Raw genomic sequence first — 19,424 nt, 5'->3', positions numbered from 1 at the left:
TTGCAAATGAAAAAAAAAAAAACATTTCAGACATACTTTGGATAAGGAAAGGATATTTTCATAATCCCAGCTGCTAAATTCATGCACATTTGCAAAAGCATTCTTATTTTTTAAAAGATTGATTGCCTGATCTATTACCATGCTTACTGGCCAAACATTGGGGTGATGTCCTCTTTTCCCCTGAGCTTCCACCAGATGAAGACCCATCCTAATGACTGCTTGTACCAACTGCAGTTCATTTTTCCTTATTATACAAACTGTCCTAGGGTTGTCTTTTTCTCATACTCCCTTGCTAAACCTGACAACCAGCAATCATGTTATGCTTTTCAATTATCAGAAGAAACCAATCTCGTTTTGAAGGCTTGTTATGAGTTTCAAAGAAAAAGAGTTTCTAAACAGCTGAATTCTGATAGTGATATCATGCTGACATCTAAAAAACAATTCATGTCAAAGAGCAGATCTCGTAAGTGAATTTAAACTATTCTTTTAATTAAAAGATATCCTTAGGCATGGCACGAATTAAACATTAGCTTTAAAGTAGTAGCTCACAGCATGAAAAAGGAAGACAACATTTTCAAGTAGTCAAATTGTACCTACCCATGGACCCAAGCCTCTCTGGCAAATTACTTGAATCACATGGCCTCTCACCCTGTTGTTAAGGCATAAAATGGGAAATAATAGTTCAGGCTTTACCAATTACCAAAGTAATTACAAAGTGGGGAGGGGCAGTGTAACAGAAACAGCAGGCAGCATGAGTATCCCTCCAGTATCATTTTTGACTTCCAATTTGAAAAGGACTCAGGCAAAGGAAGACTCCTCCAGAAGGTTTGTGGTTATTACCTGTTGGTATATGAGGTACTGCTCATCTTCTCTGCTTTTTCCAGAGGAGGTGGATGCGATGAGCACAACCCCATCCCTGTCTATCTTTTGACCACCCCTTGTCTCTGAGTCTTCAGTTCTCGGGGATAACTGGAAGCTACATCAACCTTGAAAGCTCTGGGACAGGGTCTTTGACCAGTGGGCTGGCTACTATAAGAATAAGAGCAGCCTGCCAGGTAGTGGTCATCGATTGAAACGTTAGAGATAAGGCAGGCCCTTAGAAGTTACAGTGTCCTATTTTCACATCATAAGCTGAGATATGGAGAAAGAAAGTGATCTGGTCAGGATCACATGGGGGCAGAGCCAGGACCACAACCCAATGCTGTTTCCACTATGGGGTGATGTCTCTGGCTCTTCTCTGCATGAGTATCTATGCAGTCCCCCCCCCCCCCCCGAAATGCCTGTCCTAAAAGAAGCAATGCAAACGCAACATCTGTGACGTCTGCAGGTCCCAGGCGATCAGGGCCATTGGCCCAGCCCCTCATCATACACCGAGGCTGCCATCCCCTTCAGAGTCTACCCAGGACACTTATCCCAAGAGGCCTAAATTGTACTCATTGTATGAAATCTATATCCTGTTCCCCAGGGAGTTTCCATTCCTCCTGGTTAAAAATCTAAAACTAATTTCCCTTAACGCCTTTGCTCCCAAAATCTCTATAAAGAAACAGATGCGATCATCCCTACAGGCTGAGTTTAAACACATTACTTATTTAAGTAAACTTTCCCTCACTTCAACAAGAGCATCTGACTCTCCCTCTCTCCCCCAGTCCTTCAGTCCACTCTGGATTTGTTTATATGGCTTTATCATACATATAAAACACAACAGGCAGTTACAAGCTGGTGGGGGAGGACTTCTCATTGATTTCGGCTAGCTGAGCATCGCCCCCTTGTGGTCAAACAAAAGGCAGGCCAGTTCCTTTCGAACCTTCACTCAAAAAGCTGGGGAGAATCTGAATGGTCACCAAATCCTCTCTCCTGCTTCTGCCAGTAAATCATTCTGCAGTCAAGCTTTATATGAGAAGATTCCAGTACCCTCCTTAGCGGAATATGACCCTAAAAGTCCTTTATGCGTAAAATCATTTGTTAGAAATGCTTTATTTACCCCTTAAGTTTTTATTTATTTTGAATTTTCTCCCATTGTCACTTTCCTGACAACCCCCACTCTTAAAGACACCTCAAAAGAATAAATATAGCCATTTGATATTTGCCTGCAGGCAACATTGGTGTCTTTTTCTTAGAGTTCAAACTGATGCTTGCTCATGCGTTAAGTTCCTCAAAACAAAATACACAGGCGTTAGGCTCAGTATTACCCACATTTTAAATTTTAAAAATTCTTACAAGATTCAAAGTAGGCACAAATTCATAGATGTGCTTTAACTGCCTTTCCATACTTTCACAAAAAAATCCTTTGGGGTTTTTCCGAAACCCAACATTCAAGCATCACAAACCATTAAAGCCATGGAGCCCAACTCCCTTTTACTGAAAAGAAACCTGAGACCCTGAGAGAAAGAGTCTGATTCATGAAGGTCGAACAGAAGTCCAAGCCAGTGTTCTTTCCCCCACCAGCTTCACAGTACCAAGGAAAATAACCTGATGAGTGGGCACTCTATGGAGGTCACCCTTAGAGGAGTCATGTGTCTAGAAGAGGCTGACCCAGACTGGTCCAGTCGCTTGGACTCTTCTGCTCTTAAATAACAGCCTTGTCTGACAGTCAAGAAGAGTCGAGCGGGTCACAGAAACTGTGGCCTTGTTAACCTGCCCCAAAATAATGGAGAAGGGTGGTTGCATGGGTACTGTTTTTAAATTCAGTCTAATGTTTGTGGAAAGGACAATACATGAAAAGTTACCGCCTTAAAACTTTCTCTGAGTTCCCTTTTTAATATTTTTTGCCGTGCTTTGCATAAAGAAGTCAGACGATTGGTTTTGCTTAGCCTGAGGATAGCTTAACTTGCTGATTCAGTTAGATGGATAAAGATAATCTCAAACAAAGGAGATTTTGAAATTCTGAGGAGGATAGAAACCATTCTTGTGTAGGGAAAATTCAGCCAATCAAACGGATTAATCATGCCCTCTGCAATTCACTATTCACTCAGGATGTCCCACAAATAAAACTAACTCTTCTTTGTCCTAAAAGCAAAAATTTTCCTTAGACCATAAAGAGCTTCCTTTCGAAGTAGAAAGCAGTAATGAGTAAAGAATAATAAAAATTTTAGTGTTTTTGCATCTACATATGGCAAGCAGTTAAAAGATACATCATAACTCTAAAGTTTCAAGAAACACTACTCTCTTTGGAAAAAAAATAATCTTCTTAATTCTGGAAAAATAAATATTCCCTTGATAAAATTTATACTTCCAGTCTCTCTCGCTTTTTCCTTAAGCACAAGGGATGTTCATATGCAATTTCATCCTGACACCCCAAATCTCCTCCCTAGATGCTGTTCTTCTCTTATGAAAAACATGCCAATTTTTAAAAACTATGATTGGAAGTTTCTTTACTCAGCGGGGCTCAGTGGCTCAGCCTGTAATCCCAGCATTTTGGGAGGCCAAGGCGAGTGGATTGCCTGAGCCCGCGGGTTCGAGACCAACCTGGGCAACCTGGCAAGACCTTGTCTCTACAATACATTTTTTTTAAAAGTGTTTTTATTAAAGGAGACCGGAACCCCAGGCAAGGCCAGCTGATGCAGGCCCTGGTAGTAACACTCATCTTCTGAAAGGAGTCTTCCTTCAGTGAGTGGGACAAACTCAACCATTGTCAAGAAGGCAGTAACAGGCCTGGGTCAGAGGCATTGAGGAGGGACTCGGGGAACATCCTGGAACCTAGTTCCTAGTGGCTGGGAGTGATAGCCCTTGCTCTGTCTAGCCTTGTGTTTCTCTCTGCTACACTGGTGTTTTTTTCTCCCCAGCTGAAGACTTGAATAAATATTTTGATTTTCTATTATTGCCGACGATTACTGCATCTTCTTATTTAACTTATGTCTTCTTTCCAAGCGAGAATATCCAGGTTTCGGTTGGATCTATTTTAAGGTGAATTAATTAACCAGCCTAATAATACATTCATATGTTACTTTTTTCATATATATATATTTTTTACTCTAAAATAGTTACAGAGTACATGAAAGAGAATCCCTAGTAAACCACGTTGTCTTTTGGGTTTGTCTGTTTGTTTGTTTCATTCTTGCCTGATAGGGGAACCTGCCCCCCGACTACAGAATCAGCCTGATTGACATCGGCCTGGTGATCGAGTACCTGATGGGCGGGGCGTACCGGTGCAACTACACGCGCAAGCGCTTCAGGACGCTCTACCACAACCTCTTCGGGCCCAAACGGGTAAGTCTTGCGGCCCCGAGACTTGGGAGGACGAGGGCGTGGGAGACTGGGGGCGTGACTTCTTTGTCTCTAAGAGCAGGACCAGCTGAGAAGGAGGTATCTGCCCCTCCTCTTCTATCCTATCTGTTTTTTAAAAAAAAAGCTCAGCCTGTCATCCCGCGCCTTGGGGAGGCTGAGGTGAGTGGATGGCCTGAGTCCGCGGGTTCGAGACCCGCCTGGGCAGCGAGACCTCATCTCTGCCATCAATCAAAAAATCAGCCGGGCGTGGGAGCGCGCGCCTGTAATTCCGGCTACGCGGGAGGCTGAGGCGGAAGGATCGCCGGAGCCCAGCGGGTCGAGGCTGCGGGGGCCGGGAGCGGCCACTGCCCTCCGGTCTGGGCGACGGAGTGAGACTCCGACTCAAAAAACTAAATAAATAAAATAAAACCGGAGTGCTTAGGACTGTTTTTTTGTTTGTTTTGGGTCACTTTTTGTCATTAGGTCCAATTCAGATTAGAACACTGCATTGAGCATAAGCCTAAATATTCAGAGAATAGTCATGAAATTCAAATGGATCTTATTAAGATGATTAATTCCGAAATTTTCCAGGTTTGTGATCTTCAGATCTATTTACCTACACCTTTAAAAATTATTAAGAACACCAAAGCTTTCCTTTTTTTTTTTTTTTTTAAATCGATTTCTCTCTCACATCCAGGATGGAGTGCAGTGGCACAATCACAGCTCACTGCAGCCTCAGCCTCCTGGACTCTGATAATCCTTCCGCCTCAGCCTTACAAGTAGCTGGGACTACAGGTGCACGCCACCATGCCTGGCTAATTTTTTTATTTTATGTAGAAACGAGGTATCGCTATGTTGCCTAAGCTGGTCTCGAACTCCCGAGCTCAACCAGTCTTCTCACGTCTGCCTCCCTAAGTGCTAAGATTGCATGCATGAACCGCTACACGCAGCCTTAAAGAGCTTTTATCTTTGAGAGGTCTATCTATTCACATTTACCATGTTAGAAATTTAAATGGAGACTCAAAAAAATTTAATTCATTTTTAGATAACCATTAGAGCCTCATTTTATGTTAACATAAATAATGCATTTATGAAAAATAAATATATTTTCAAAAACAAAAAATACATCAACAATAAGAGTACCATTGTTTTACATTTTTTTGCAAATTTCTGCAATGTCTGGCTTAACAGAAGACAGCTAGTTTCTCATATCTCTTTCTATATTCAGACTGTTGCAAGAAGTTTTGAAGTATATGAAGAAAATCTGACCTCACACAAATATGTGGCAAATTTGACAAATGTATCAGAAATAGGAAGGAATATTTTAACAATCTTTACATATAATTGTACATATTCTTTTTTATTTACATCACAGTGTAACAAGTAACAGTTTTTAAAAGATGAGCTGCAGTGTGAAATCTAAAACAAGGCCAGGCACAGAGGCTTGTGCCTATAATCCCAGCACTTTGGGAGACAAAGGTGAGAGGATTGCCTGAGCCCAGGGGATCGAGACCAGCCTGGGCAACTTAGCGAGACCTTGTCTCTACAAAAAATAAAAAAAAATTAGCCAGGCGTGGTGGTGCATGGCTGTAGTTCCAACTACTTGGAAGGCTGAAGCGGAAAGATCCCCTGAGCCCAGCAGGTGAAGGCTGCAGTGGCAATGAGCGTGCCACTGCACTCCAGCCTGGGCAACAGAGTAAGACTCCAACTCAAAAAAAAAAAAAAAGCCAAAATCTAAAACTATGTAAGTGAACGTATCATATTCTGTTACATTTAAATCCACTGGCCTAGCCCAGTGTGGTCTCAGCTACTCAGGAGGCTGAGGCAGGAAGATCCTCTGAGACCAGTAGTTCAAGTCTGCAGTGAGCTCTGATTGTGCCACTGCACTCCAGCCTGGGCAACATTGCAAGACTGTCTCAAATAAATAAATAAATAAATGTGGCTATAATTCTTCCCAAACAATCACATAAGTACTTTTGCTCAGGACAACCTACTATAGCTCAGTATGCAACAGAAGTATTTTAGGGGCATATTTTCCATTTCATCCCATAGAACAGTAAAAAAGACATGTAGTCAAGGGTTCAGATTTAATAAAGTTAATAGTTGTTTAGGCTTCAACAAGGACATTCTTAAGTGAAACTGTTTTGTTTTACTTTCTGCCAGTGCACAGCAATGGCATTTAATGACAACAGTAAAGTTGGGTATCACTACCTTTATTCTTGCTAAGGCACCCAGCAATTTTACTCACCACTGCTTTTGCACCATCAGCACAAATGTCAACAAAGTGTGGAACCCAGTAACACCTCAGTATTATTATGAAAATAGCTCTTGAACCCAGGAGTCAGAGGCTGCATGAGCTAAGCGTGCACTCCAACTTGAGCAACAGAGCGAGACCCCATCTCCAAAAGAAAATTGGTTAATAAAAATAAAACAAAGAAAATAACTTTCACTTTACACACCCTCTGAAAGAATTTTAGGGATCCTCACAATCCATGAGCCACACTCTGAGAACTGCTGCTCCAGCTGGTAGTGGGCATGGTTTTTATTTTATTTTATTTTTTATTTTAAAGATGTGGAGTACAAGTGAGGATGAGGTACCTAAGTAGTCTATGTACAGGTAAAGTTTGGGCCTCCCACCGGCCCTCACCCTGCCTGGATTAGGATCAGGCAACCCTACTGATTTTATGTGACCTCCCACCCCGGCAGTGTCCCGCTACTGCCAATCCCTTTCTTGTAGTATTATGATAAGTGTTCAGGGTCCACTTATGCACGAGAACATCTGGTACTCAGTTCTTTGTTTTTGTGATAGATCACTGAGTATAGTAGACTCCAAATCCACTCAAGGTGCTGCGAGGTCCATAGCTTTGTCCTTCTTTATGGCTGCGTAATATTCCATCATATATATGCACCACATTTTTTTTATACAGTCCAGTTTTAATGGGCAGCACAGTTGGCTCCATGTTTTTACTATTGTCAACAGTGCTGCAATAAACATGCCTGCATAGGTATCTTTTTTTGTAGAATGACTTGAGTTCCTCTAGGGATATTCCCAGAAGGGGGATTGCTGGGTCATATAGAAGGTCAATTTCTAGTTCTTTTAGGAATCGCCACACTGTTTTCCATAGAGGCTGAACTAGTTTGCACCCCCACCAACAGTATAAAAGCATCCCCCTTTTTCCACATCCTCACCAGCATCTGTTATTTTTTGTTTTAATGGTTTTTATTTTTAACAAAGTTTTCTTCTGATTATGAAAGTATTTTGTAGGACTAGTAGAAAACTTTGAAAACACCTAAAATGTAATGACAATGATTCATTCAGAAAATTTTTAAAAAGAAATTTTTAAAAGAAAAAATGTGTAAGTAAATTTTTTAAATGACAAATTTTAGACTAGTGGTTATTTTAGAAACTGAAAGAGAAAGAACGAGAGAGAGAGAGATTAGATTCAAGCTGTTCCAACTTGAACAAATAAAATTTGCAGGAAGAATAAATGTTATAACCTTACTACTTACTCAAATAACTTTCAAGATGACTCCCAAACATTGTGAAATATCTAAAAGCTTAGAGTTGGTATCCTTGACCCCTGAAAAGTAATTTTGTTTCTCCCCTTGTTAAATATAAATCCAGGTCTGTAACCTACTGAGTTACCTTCTTTCTCTGTCTTGGACTGTGACTGTTTTACACAGTCCTAACATAGCCAACGATTCTCCCTTGTGTGCTGGCACTTTCCAAACCATTGAGCCTTTTGCCACCATCAGCGTTTTCCCTTTGGCCCACTCACCCTTGCCCCACTGAGCAGCAGCTCAGGGAGATGGCTGGCATGAAGCGCTCAAACATGTATTTCTGAATCCCAAGTCTCCGGGTAATAGAGGTTTTTCAGAGGTTTGAGAAATACATGATTTGATCTGTTTGACTGAATGTTTCCCTGCTCACCTGTCTTAGTCTGTGCAGGCTGCTGTAACAAAATACCATAAACTAATGGACTTGTAGCAATGGAAATGTATTGCTCACAGTTCTGGAGACTGGGAAGTCTAAGTTCAAGGGGCTGGCAGATTTAGTGTCTGGTGAAGGCCCATTTCCTGGTTCATAGGTGACACCTTCTCACGGCATACTCACGGTGGAAGGGTGAACAAGCTTCTATGGTGCTCTTTTATAAGGGCACTAATCTCATTTATGATGGCTCTTTCCTCTTGAACTAATGGCCTCCTGAAAGAACTACCTCCTAATACTGTCACCTTGGGTGTTCGAATTTCAACATGTGAATTTAGGGACGGCACAAACATTCAGACCAAAGCATTCATTCAAGTCCTAGATGTCATGGAGGTGTCAACCAAACAGAATGGTTATAGGATGGTAAAATAAATTTGGGCCACAAAAGGCATTGCAGGCTCTACCCTGTGCAATCTCATTATGCCTTTCTAGTTTTCCTAAATTTCTGTGATTCACAAAAATTACTAAATTTGTAATTCTCTGAGCATTCTAGTAGATAGGTTCTTCTTGTGGTATTTTACTCAGTGAAATAAAATAAATGCTATATGGTGCAATAGAGTTCTTACATTACCTGTTTAAGATAAAATAGGACTCTTACCTCTGTGAAAGAAAAATTTAACTTTGTTTACAATATTTTTTTTAACAGCCCAAAGCCTTGAAACTGCTGGGAATGGAAGTAAGTGTTTGCTCAAATTATTAGTGTCAAGTATTTAGTCTTTTTATTTACACATTTATATATATATATAAAATGAAATATATATATATATATAATGAAATATATATTCATTTCAGTGGTTAGGCTTAGTACATTATTCTGAAATTTAAAAATTAGAATTTTTTAAGTGTTATGGGGGCTTTGAAGATTCCACCATGAGGTTATATCAACATTGCACACACAAAAAATAAACCCTATTAAAATCCTAGCTTGAAAGCCAAGGAATCATATAAATTCTGGCAAGCAAAGACTATTCATGGGTATTTACCAATGATGACGGATCCAAAGGGCAGAACAACTTCGCAAATGTATCTAATAGGTATGCAGAAACTCAAGATAGGTTGTTTCCTGTATTTTGTTCATGTAGTTGTTGTCACATATGCAAATAAAAGTATAGGATGTCCTTGTCCTTTTGGCAGAAAAGGGTAAAACTATTCATCATAAAGTATAAACAACCCTACCCACAGAAGAAAAAATGGATAAGCAGAAAAAAAAAAAGAAAATGGCCTATCAAAAATAATTATTAAGGCTGGGCACAGTGGCTCAAGCCTGTAATCCCAGCACTTTGGGCGGCCGAGGGGAGAGGATTGCCTGAGACCAAGGGTTTGAGACCAGCCTGGGCAACTTGGTGAGGTCTCATCTGTACAATAAGTCAAAAAAAATTAGGCAGACGTGGCGGCACGTGCCTGTAGTTCCATCTACTTGGAAGGCTGAGGTGAAAGGATCGCCTGGGCCCAGCGGGTCAAAGCCGCAGTGGCCATGAGCATGCCACTGCACTCCAGCCTAGGCAACAGAGTGAAACTCCAACTCAAAAAAAATTATTAAAGTATGGCACTGATATGTTTCCACAGCACTGTGCTTATGCATTTATTATAACTTGTTTCAAAGTTGAGTAGCTTGGGAATTCTTTTTGTTCTTGGCTTAGATCATTTCAGTATTGATCCCAGAACTGAGCCAGTAGAAGATACACAAAAGCTACTGACTGAAATGATCTGATTCATTTTTAACTCAGCCTATCTGTTTTCCTTAAAAACTACAGGATGATATTCCCTTGAGACGAGGAAGAAAGACAACCAAGAAGCGTGAAGAAGAGGTGGATATTGACTTGGATGACCCTGAGATCAACCACTTCCCTTTTCCTTTCCACGAGCTGATGGTGTGGGCTGTCTTAATGAAGCGGCAGAAGATGGCTCTATTCTTCTGGCAGCATGGCGAGGAGGCCATGGCAAAGGCCTTGGTGGCCTGCAAACTCTGCAAAGCCATGGCTCACGAGGCCTCTGAGAATGACATGGTGGATGACATTTCCCAGGAGCTGAATCACAACTCCAGGTTGGCCAGTCCAGCAATTGGGGTGGTCAGGGGGAGAGAAGGGAAGGTGGGCTGCAAATACTGGAGGGTCTGAACTACCCAAAACTTTAAGGGGAAACAGTGTCACCCCAATTGTGCACACAAAGGGTAGGTATGAATAATTCACCTTTATTGTACACAGTACTACATATGGTAGTACATACGAATACACAAAAAATTTTATTTCATCTTCCCAACCACCCCAAGAGGCAAGTCCTATTATTAAATACTTCTTTGAGCTGAGGAAAATAAGACTCAGAGAGCTTAAGTAACTTTTCTAAGATCACACATTGATGCTTGGCAAGGCTGGAATTTGAACTGGCATTTGTCACATTTAGCAAGACATACTGCACTCAAGTCATTGACTGGTCTGCAACCCCCATTCATATGCCTTGAATTTAAGACTCCGAGTGCAGGGATCACGCCTTGTTTGACTTATGCCCCCATTTTTAAACATGGTAGATACTTAATGGATATTGGCTGGATGCATTTATGAACAGGTTAGACATCATATGAAACAACTACTCCACGTAGGAACCACCAGCTTTTGTGGTTGGCCAGTGGGTCCCCACCTTTGTCATACAAGTCCCCAATCTGGCCTGAAGGGCTTCTCTGCCCCTTCTGTCTTTCAGGGACTTTGGCCAACTGGCTGTGGAACTCTTGGACCAGTCCTATAAACAGGACGAGCAGCTGGCCATGAAACTGCTGACGTATGAGCTGAAGAACTGGAGCAATGCCACGTGCCTGCAGCTGGCCGTGGCTGCCAAGCACCGCGACTTCATCGCGCACACGTGCAGCCAGATGTTGCTCACCGACATGTGGATGGGCCGACTCCGCATGCGCAAGAACTCAGGCCTCAAGGTCAGCGCGCCCAAGGAGGCCCTTTTGGCGATGAGGGCCGGAGGGTTGGCTGGAGTTTTCCCAACCAAATCTGTGGTGGGATCGGGCATTCTCTTATCTCAAGAGGGGTTCTAAACCCGACTGTACATCAGAATGCCCTGTAGAGGGTTTTATTGTTTTGCTTTTCCCATATCAAGGGTGTGGTTTCCCCCAAGTCCTACTGAATCAGAATCTCGAGAGAGGGTGCCTAGACCTTAATATTTTTCAGAAGATCCAAAGTTAATGATCACACACAGGTGCACAGGGATACCATTTGCACGGGCACAAGCAAGCTGCACCATGAGTACTCACCTAGGACCACTGTGGGTGCCTGAACCCCTGGGCCCTCCTGGCATCACCAGATGTGCTTGAGAAGATTTTTAAGTTGAAATAAAAAATGAGACAAATATTAATATGTAAAGACATTGCTGGATAATTCTGATATATTCTTAGATAAAGAAAAGTTACAGACAAGTCTGTATAACCTAAGCCCATTTTTTAAAGTGTGTATATTTATAGTTATATGGCTACATAAATTACATTTTTAAAGACAGGAACATCATATAGTCAGTTATGTGTAGTGGTTACCTCTGAGGTTGAATGGACAAGCAAGGAACTTTACTGTTTTTAGGAGAAGTAGGATGATGTATAGCATCTGCTTCTTTTCTTTAAAATGATTTTTCAATGTTTTTCAAAGAAAACATTAAACTGAAAGAAGTAAAAGAAAGAAAAAATGGGAGGTGGAAGACTGAAAGAATGTGGGGGTTTTTTGTTTTTGTTTTTGTTTTAATTTTTATGATGCCAGTTTATTTTTTAATTGTATATTATATATATGTGTGTGTTTTTACCTAATTTGTGGGCAAAAAATAATTGTGTATAGTATATTTAAGGTGTACAACATGATGTTTTGCTACACATAGTAAAATACTATAAGATGAGAAAATGAATATATCCATCATCCTGCCTGGTTTCTCTTTGTGTGTGTGCATGTGTGTGTGTGTTAAGAGCACCTAAAATCTATACTCTTAACAAATGTCCAGTACACAGTACAGTGTTATAACTTTAGTCCTTACGATGTACATCGGATATCAACTGTAGTCATTCATCCTACACATCTGCTGCTTTGTACCCTTTGACTTACATTTCCCAATTTCCTCTCTTCCTCCCACCTCCCACCCTGGTACCCACCATTTTATTGGAACAGCAACCCTTCCACCAAACCACTCTTCCTGTGGGCTCTTGGTCCAGGGTCACAGAAGGTTCCATGAAGTGGGTCAGGGACATTCCATAGAGACACTGCTGGTGGCTACCAATCCTGGCCTCAGGCAAGGAGCCAGGGCAGCGCTCAGCTACAAGAACAAGGTGTCACATCCCCTCAAGGCTGCCAGCACTCCCCCCGGGCCTTCCCAGACCTGCCAGGCACCCAGAACTCGGTGTCAACAATGCTCCTTTTCCTTGACCTGCCCTTTTCCCTCGAGTCCCCGGGCACATTTGAACCCAAGCTTTCCCTGCCTCATTCTTTGAGGATCATTTTTACTGATCCTTCAAGCTCTCTCTTAACCCCTTATCTTGGAGCAATTTCTTCAAGAAGGTTCATCTTCAGATGCCTTGTACCCCAGAATCGCTTTAGGATTGAGAGAAGACGTGGGAGAAGACTTGGTAAACACAAGTCAGATGTCAGTATCATCATTCAGAATTGCACTTGTTCCCTGATGGCAGGGGATGAGATTGATCTCTCATGGGAAAAGCCAGTTAGTCTTCTCATATGGAGATTTAGGTAAGATGTGTGCACGTGAGAGAAATGCAGTCTGGCTCTTCTTGGGGTGTTAGTGCAAGGGCACTCTCTCGTTGCACCCAGAGCCCACTGGAATGTGTGTGTGTGTGTGTGTGTGTGTGTGTGTGTGTGTGTGTGTGTTTGTCGTATGATAGCAAATAACAGCAGGATGCTCTAAAATGAGTAAAATGCTTTTCTGCATGTACTCTGTCAAGGTCAATGTAGGAAAGCATTTTTTGCAGAGGTAATCAGATAACGCATAATCAACTTCATTTGACACAGTACCAGTTAAATGCCAATGGACCTATGTATGAATTGATTTCACAGTCAAAATCAAATGCTGTCTAATGGCTAAATGAGAATCTGAATTCTTTTCCACTTTTGCCCTGAATAGAGTCTTTCTTTTTTCTGTTACCTGCATACAAAGTGGGTGTTAATCAGGTAAAATGTAGTTAGGCAAAATGCTTTTTTTTCCTCCAAAAGGTAGACTGAGCTACTGTGCAAAATATTTCCTAATGGACAAAGTTATCCTCTTAGCATTACTGTTAGTTATTCAGACATGTAGGTCCCCACCACAGAGCACACACCTGTGCACACACACAAACACACACACACTTATGCAGCACACCTCAGGCCCTCTGATTCTAAGCAACCACCCTAATTTTAATCCTTTAAATGTGATTATTATTATTATCATTATTATTACTTTAGGTAATTCTGGGAATTCTACTTCCTCCTTCAATTCTCAGCTTGGAGTTCAAGAACAAAGACGACATGCCCTATATGTCTCAGGCCCAGGAAATCCATCTCCAAGAGAAGGAGCCAGAAGAACCAGAAAAGCCCACAAAGGAAAAAGATGAAGAAGACATGGAACTAACAGTAAGAAAATAATATGCAGTTATTCTCCATGGGGAGAATCTCTAAGCCACTTGTGTGGCTGATATGCCTAAGGTTCAATAATCAATAACTCTTGAGGTCAAAGAGCTATTCTCAACCTTCCACTAGGCTTAATCATGGGTACTTTGACTTAAGTATTAATCCAGAGTATTATGCTACTGTCCTCTTCTTTGTAAATAACGTGACTATATAGGGTCCAACTGTATGTGAAATCCTTCCACCAGCCAGTGGTGCAGGACAAACCAAAGAAATTCTAAAGCAAGACATCCTAAATTTTACAAGCAAGCAACACTTTAAGAATAACTAGGTGGTGTGTCTGTCTTAGCACATGAAGAAGGAAAGGGACTGTATAATTTGGAAGTAGCCAGCCTCACTGAGCTGGTACTGTTCTGCTGATCAGAAGCTAAGCCTGTATCTGTCTTCAGGGTCGGGTTCACAATTACAGCACTAATTGAATTTTGAGGTTTGTATGGAAAGCTTTTATTAGCTCTTCCTGGTTTAATTATAGAGCATGGAGGCTTTGTTCTGCAGAGGGAAGGGGGCAGCTGGGCTTGGGACAGCTTCCTGCAACCCCCGCCTGAGCAGTGTGACTGCCACTGGCTCCTGTCCAAAGGCTAAAAATATCACATGCTATTAAAGGGACAAACAAGGCTTCATGGCTTGGGAGTCATCAAGCCACAACTCCACACAGACTTTCCTGATATGTCCCACCCTTTCTCACCACCCTGGCCAATGGCAGTTGCTGTAAGTGACCTAGAAGAAGCAATATAGGGAAAACAAAAATTGGTTTTGTTCAGATGACAAAAGGCCTTGCATGTTTATCTTGGTGGAATTACTGTGTGAATTGTTTTTCCTGCAGATAAACAATATTTCCTTTCTTCCAACAGGCTCTTCCTAAAAATATATTTGTAGGCACAATCCCTGACTCATTGAATTAAAAGTCAATGTTTGTTTCAGTTTCAGAATCCTTATAAGAATCTGGAACAGGATCAGATGACTGTCTTCCCTAACAATCTTTCCATCATGTTGACCTCTGGATAGAATAAAATATTTTGATCATTAGGAGAAACATCAGTAATAGTAATAGCACATCATTATTGATATTTTAGCAGAATGTGTGCATAGCGCCAGAATCCTGCCCCACCACCTACTTGCTATGAGACCTTCAGCACAATTTTATAACTTCTCATATGAGAATAGTAAGGTTGTCTCGGTGAGGCTGGTTACTCACAAATAGTTGTGTACATTAAAAAAGTATGCCTGGAGCCAGACACAATGGCTTACACCTGTAATTCTGGCATTTTGGGAGGCTGAGGCAGGAAGACTGCTTGAGCCCAGGAGTTTGAGACCAGCCTTGGTAACATAGCAAGACCTCATCTCTTAAAAAATAAAAAAATTAGCTTGGTATAGTGGCTCATGCCTGTAGTCCCAGCTACCCAGGAGGTTGAAGCAGGAGAAATGCCTGAGCCCAGGAGTTGGAGACTGCAGTAAGCCATGATTGTGCGAACTGTACTCCAGCCTGAGTGACAAAGTGAGACCACAAGTCAGTAAACAAATAAATAATAAGCACGCAAACAACTTATATTGGAGACTGGCACACTGTGAACGTTGATAAATGTTCACTAATATTGTTATAATAGTGCTAAGCACTTGGCATACACTTACTCGTGGAATCCTCACAATAGTCCTATGAGGCAGACATTATTATTATTCCCATCTACAGATAAGAAAGCTAGGACTCGGGGAGGTTAAATTGCCCAAGTTTATGCAGCTAATTCATTGCAAAGCTGAAATTAGAACCTAGGCATACAGATTCCATTGGCCATGGTTTAGTCAATAGGTTAAGGGAGAGAAATAATTTCTCCTTAGTCTCAAATACAGGTGCTCAGCTGATTTGGTCCACCATACAGCAGAGAGAATCCAAAAGTGAGACATGAGCCTCCCAAGTTGAGTATGGCACGATCTTGACATTGGCATACATCCTAGGAAGACAGCCAGAAGCTGAATTGGCATTCTCTCTGTTTGGGTCTCACAGAAGAAAACAAAGAGAGGCAGCTTCCCCTGCTCAGTCTAGAGCTTTGACGACCTGATTCTTCCAGAAGTCACAATAAGAGATGCATGTCTAGACTAAGACTCTGCTTACAAGAGATTAGAGCCTAGTGTTGTTTACTGTGGACCCCACAGAACACAACTCCATAGCATTACTGCCAGAGCGTCTTCTCCACGGGCAGAAATAGCAGGGAAAAGGAAAGGAAGGAAGAATCGTGGAGGCTGGCAAACTCAGGGTTGAACAGCAGTTGTCATTAAAGTGGAGTGTCCTTTAACTTTTTTTTTATAATAGACCTTATTTAGAAAGTAAATTATTATATAAATTATATATTTATATATAACAAATTATAATATGGCTTATTTAGATAGAAAATATAGCTTATTTAGAAAGTAAATTAGAGAGAGAGATTCACCTCCCCAAGGTAGGGAAGGAGGCCAAAGCTAAGAAACATGGTAGCTATAGCTCAAGAAGCCACATGGCCACACCAGAGATTAATGAAGCAATGGCTCATCCTTTAACTTTGACAGCAAATTCTGCTACTGCTTAGGCACTAGTCAACAGGCTCATGCTGAATAGTAACAGAGAGTGCAGCTTATAGCACCTGCACTCCTTTCATAGGATTGATACTTGAACTTTTGTGTTAAGCCAATACATCCTTTCTTAGAATGGGACACTTTCTTCTGGTCCTTCCAGAACTATGCACAAAAATATCAGCTTCAGTTCACTTCGTTTTTGTAGTTTTTAGTAGCTTAGTTCACCTCCAAGAGTCTTTCTCTGCCTTGCCATCTGTGTCAAGCAAGCAAACGTTCTCAAACCATATTGTGCTGTTTTGTCTGTGTTTGACCCTGTTACATTCTGCTTCAAGGAATGTCAAAGGAAACATTTGACTACAGGGAAAAGAAATCAACAAAATCACAAGTTAAGCTGCTTAGGTGGAAATTAATGAAATGTCAAAAATGCTTTACATAAACCCATGAAAGACAAGCCTGTTACAGATGCAATTCATGTTAGAATATATCAGAATAATAAAGGCAAAACAAGTTATTGTGTTTTTGGTTTGCCTGCATTGCCAAACAGATGTACAAGTGTTTCCATCTTGCGCTTGGCCTAATAAAGTCCCAACAAGTCCACAGACCCAGGACATGGCTATAGCTCTGCTGGGCAAGCCACCATCCCTAGGAGTTCCCCATGATGCTGCTCTCCAAGATGCCTAAAAAAATCTTCAAGCTGTCTTCATTCTCATCTCATTGTGTTGCCAAATGGCACTGTATGGTCAAGCATATAAATAAGCAGAACAGGAGCAGGTTAATTATGTTACGCAAATTACAGAAGAACAGATATCATGAAACCTCAGAGTTTCTTGAGGTCCGTGATCAATATTATAGAAGTCTATTGCTGTCTAGTTTGCTATATCCATCACAAAGATTAACTCAGCTCACTAGTCAAAATAAGCACTTAGATAGGCCTTGGTATGGAATCTTATCTTTTCACTAACACAAGGGACTTTTCTAGTTAGAGTGCACAAAAGACTGGAAGTTGCCTCCCCAGAAAGCTTATTGGTTATAGGTAAATCATTTGCCAGTTGTACATATTTGAGTAAAGTGGTTGTTTGAGGCAGTGATCCAAGTAGGTTAAAACTAAGATCTGTATATTTTAGGTAAGGTGGTTTGAAACCAGCATTATCTAGTAGTTGCCTCTATCTTCACCTTTCTGTCATTAGATCACTCAACTTTAAACTCATATTCCCAGTGCTCTGTCTTGTCCCTTATCAGTCCTGAGCAGTTATAAGGTTTTACCCTGTCCTCACATTTTAAAAAAACTCCAAACTTTGTGGAACTCACCTTGTCTTAGAACAGTATCAAAAAATTAAACTCAAAACATGATATTGTTGTAGAGCCTAATAACACTTTTTTTTTCTAGTGAGAGAGCTCAACTAGATCATTTCAGTCAAATATCCAGAAAGTCTCAATTCACTTTGAAGACTAGCTAATTTTTTTGGTTTTTTTAAAATATTTTTATTTTAAATATGTGGGGTACAATTCAAGGTTAGTTATACAAATGTCCATTATGCAGGGACCCTTGTTGATGAGGTGTGCCCCCCTTCTCTTGGCAGTTTCCCACTACTGCTGATCCACCTCTGCCCTCCCCTGGCAGTTTCCCACTACTGCCAATCTCTTTCTTATAGTATTACGATAGTTGTTCAAGGTCTGCTTATGAGTGAGAACATGTGATATTCAGTTCTTTGCTTCTGTGATAGATCACTCAGTATTATAGCCTCGAAGTCCATCCAAGTTGCTACGAAGTTCATAATTTTGTCCTTCTTTATGGCTGCGTAATATTCCATCAAGTATATGTGCCACATTTTTTTTTTTGTCTAGTCCTCTTTCCAGCAGCATGATTGGTTCCATGTTTTTGCTATTGTGAATAATGACTAGCTAGTTCTTATCAAGTACTTATTAAGTGCCAGGTGCTAACTGATTTGTAGGCCAATCTTATAGCAGGTGCTTTATTACCCCCATTTTACAGTTAAAGAAACTTAGTCTCAGAGAGGTTGAAAACCTTTCCCACAGTGCCCATATAATTGAAGTGTCCAAGTTAGAGCTCCATCTCCCATCTGAGTGACCCAAGGCCTGGAATGCTTTCCTATTGAGATGTTTAGCCATCTTTGAGGCATCCTGTCACTCGCTACCCAGACATGCAGGTGTCGGCCTTTTCTGAAGTCCTGCCTTTTTTGAGATGTCAAATTATTGTTGTTGTCACTGCTGCTGAGGTAGTGAATGAGAAGAAAATAATTCCACTCTCAAGAAAATCTCTAGTATCATGGAGATGAGGCCCTCTCCAGGTAAGGCCTGACTGGAATTCTTCTTCTAGTCCCACCTGGTTGCAAAGGAAGGCAACATGCCCAGGAGTCACCATGAAACTAATAGCAGCAGTAATCAGGGAGCCCAGGCACATGCTTGAGGGTTGGGAAGCTGTCCCTAAGCTGACTAAACTCCAGGCACTTCTGATAAGCTCCCTCTTGAATACTCAGAACCTTTGGATACATTTTGGTATTCAGGTCCAATTTACCTTTGACTTAAGAGTCATTAGCATTGGTGAGGGCAGAATTTGAGCCCAGATGTAGTCTGTTTCATGTTATATAAGGAGAGACAGGACATGGAGGAAGGACAGATTCCGGAAACCCGGCCTTCCCAGATTACACTCTTTCTTCCTCTCAGAACTCTGGGTTTCTTCCATCACAAACATCACAAACATCTTCTAGAGGGTCCCCTAGTGGAAGAGAAGAGAGTGGTCAAGAAATAGCCCCTGCTGGGCATGGTAGCTCCTGCTTGTAATCCCAGCTCTTTGGGAAGCCAAGGCAGGAGAATTGCTTGAGCCCAGGAATTCGAGCCTAGCCTGGGCAACATAGAGAGACCTCATCTCCAAGAAAAAAAATAAAAATAATAAATTAGCTGGGCATAACGGTGTGCACCAGTAGTCCCAGCCACTAGGAAGGCTGAGGAGGGAGGATGGCTTAAGCCCAGGAGTTTGAGGCTGCAAGTAAGATCCTGACAATAGATAGGTAGGTAGG

The 19,424-nt window shown here is 41.4% G+C and overlaps 1 protein-coding gene across 1 annotated transcript in view; it reads left to right on the top strand.

Annotated features, from left to right (window-relative positions):
• The window catches only part of TRPM3 (transient receptor potential cation channel subfamily M member 3), a gene marked incomplete at its 5' end in the record, with an annotated part of 209,193 nt that overhangs the window by 103,912 nt on the left and 85,857 nt on the right, over positions 1-19,424 (top strand). Inside the window, 6 exons of the mRNA XM_021708256.1 lie at positions 3,868-3,903; positions 4,066-4,206; positions 8,838-8,867; positions 9,946-10,235; positions 10,886-11,114; positions 13,618-13,785. Coding sequence (XP_021563931.1) covers positions 3,868-3,903; positions 4,066-4,206; positions 8,838-8,867; positions 9,946-10,235; positions 10,886-11,114; positions 13,618-13,785 — 894 coding nt within the window. The remainder of the gene's footprint in view (positions 1-3,867; positions 3,904-4,065; positions 4,207-8,837; positions 8,868-9,945; positions 10,236-10,885; positions 11,115-13,617; positions 13,786-19,424) is intronic.

This window comes from Carlito syrichta, unplaced genomic scaffold (genome assembly GCF_000164805.1).
Source record: "Carlito syrichta isolate Samal-C Ts95f unplaced genomic scaffold, Tarsius_syrichta-2.0.1 Scaffold135656, whole genome shotgun sequence".
Lineage (NCBI taxonomy): Eukaryota > Metazoa > Chordata > Mammalia > Primates > Tarsiidae > Carlito > Carlito syrichta.
Note: the sequence above shows the minus strand (reverse complement) of the source record. Positions and strands in the feature narration are given on the sequence as shown.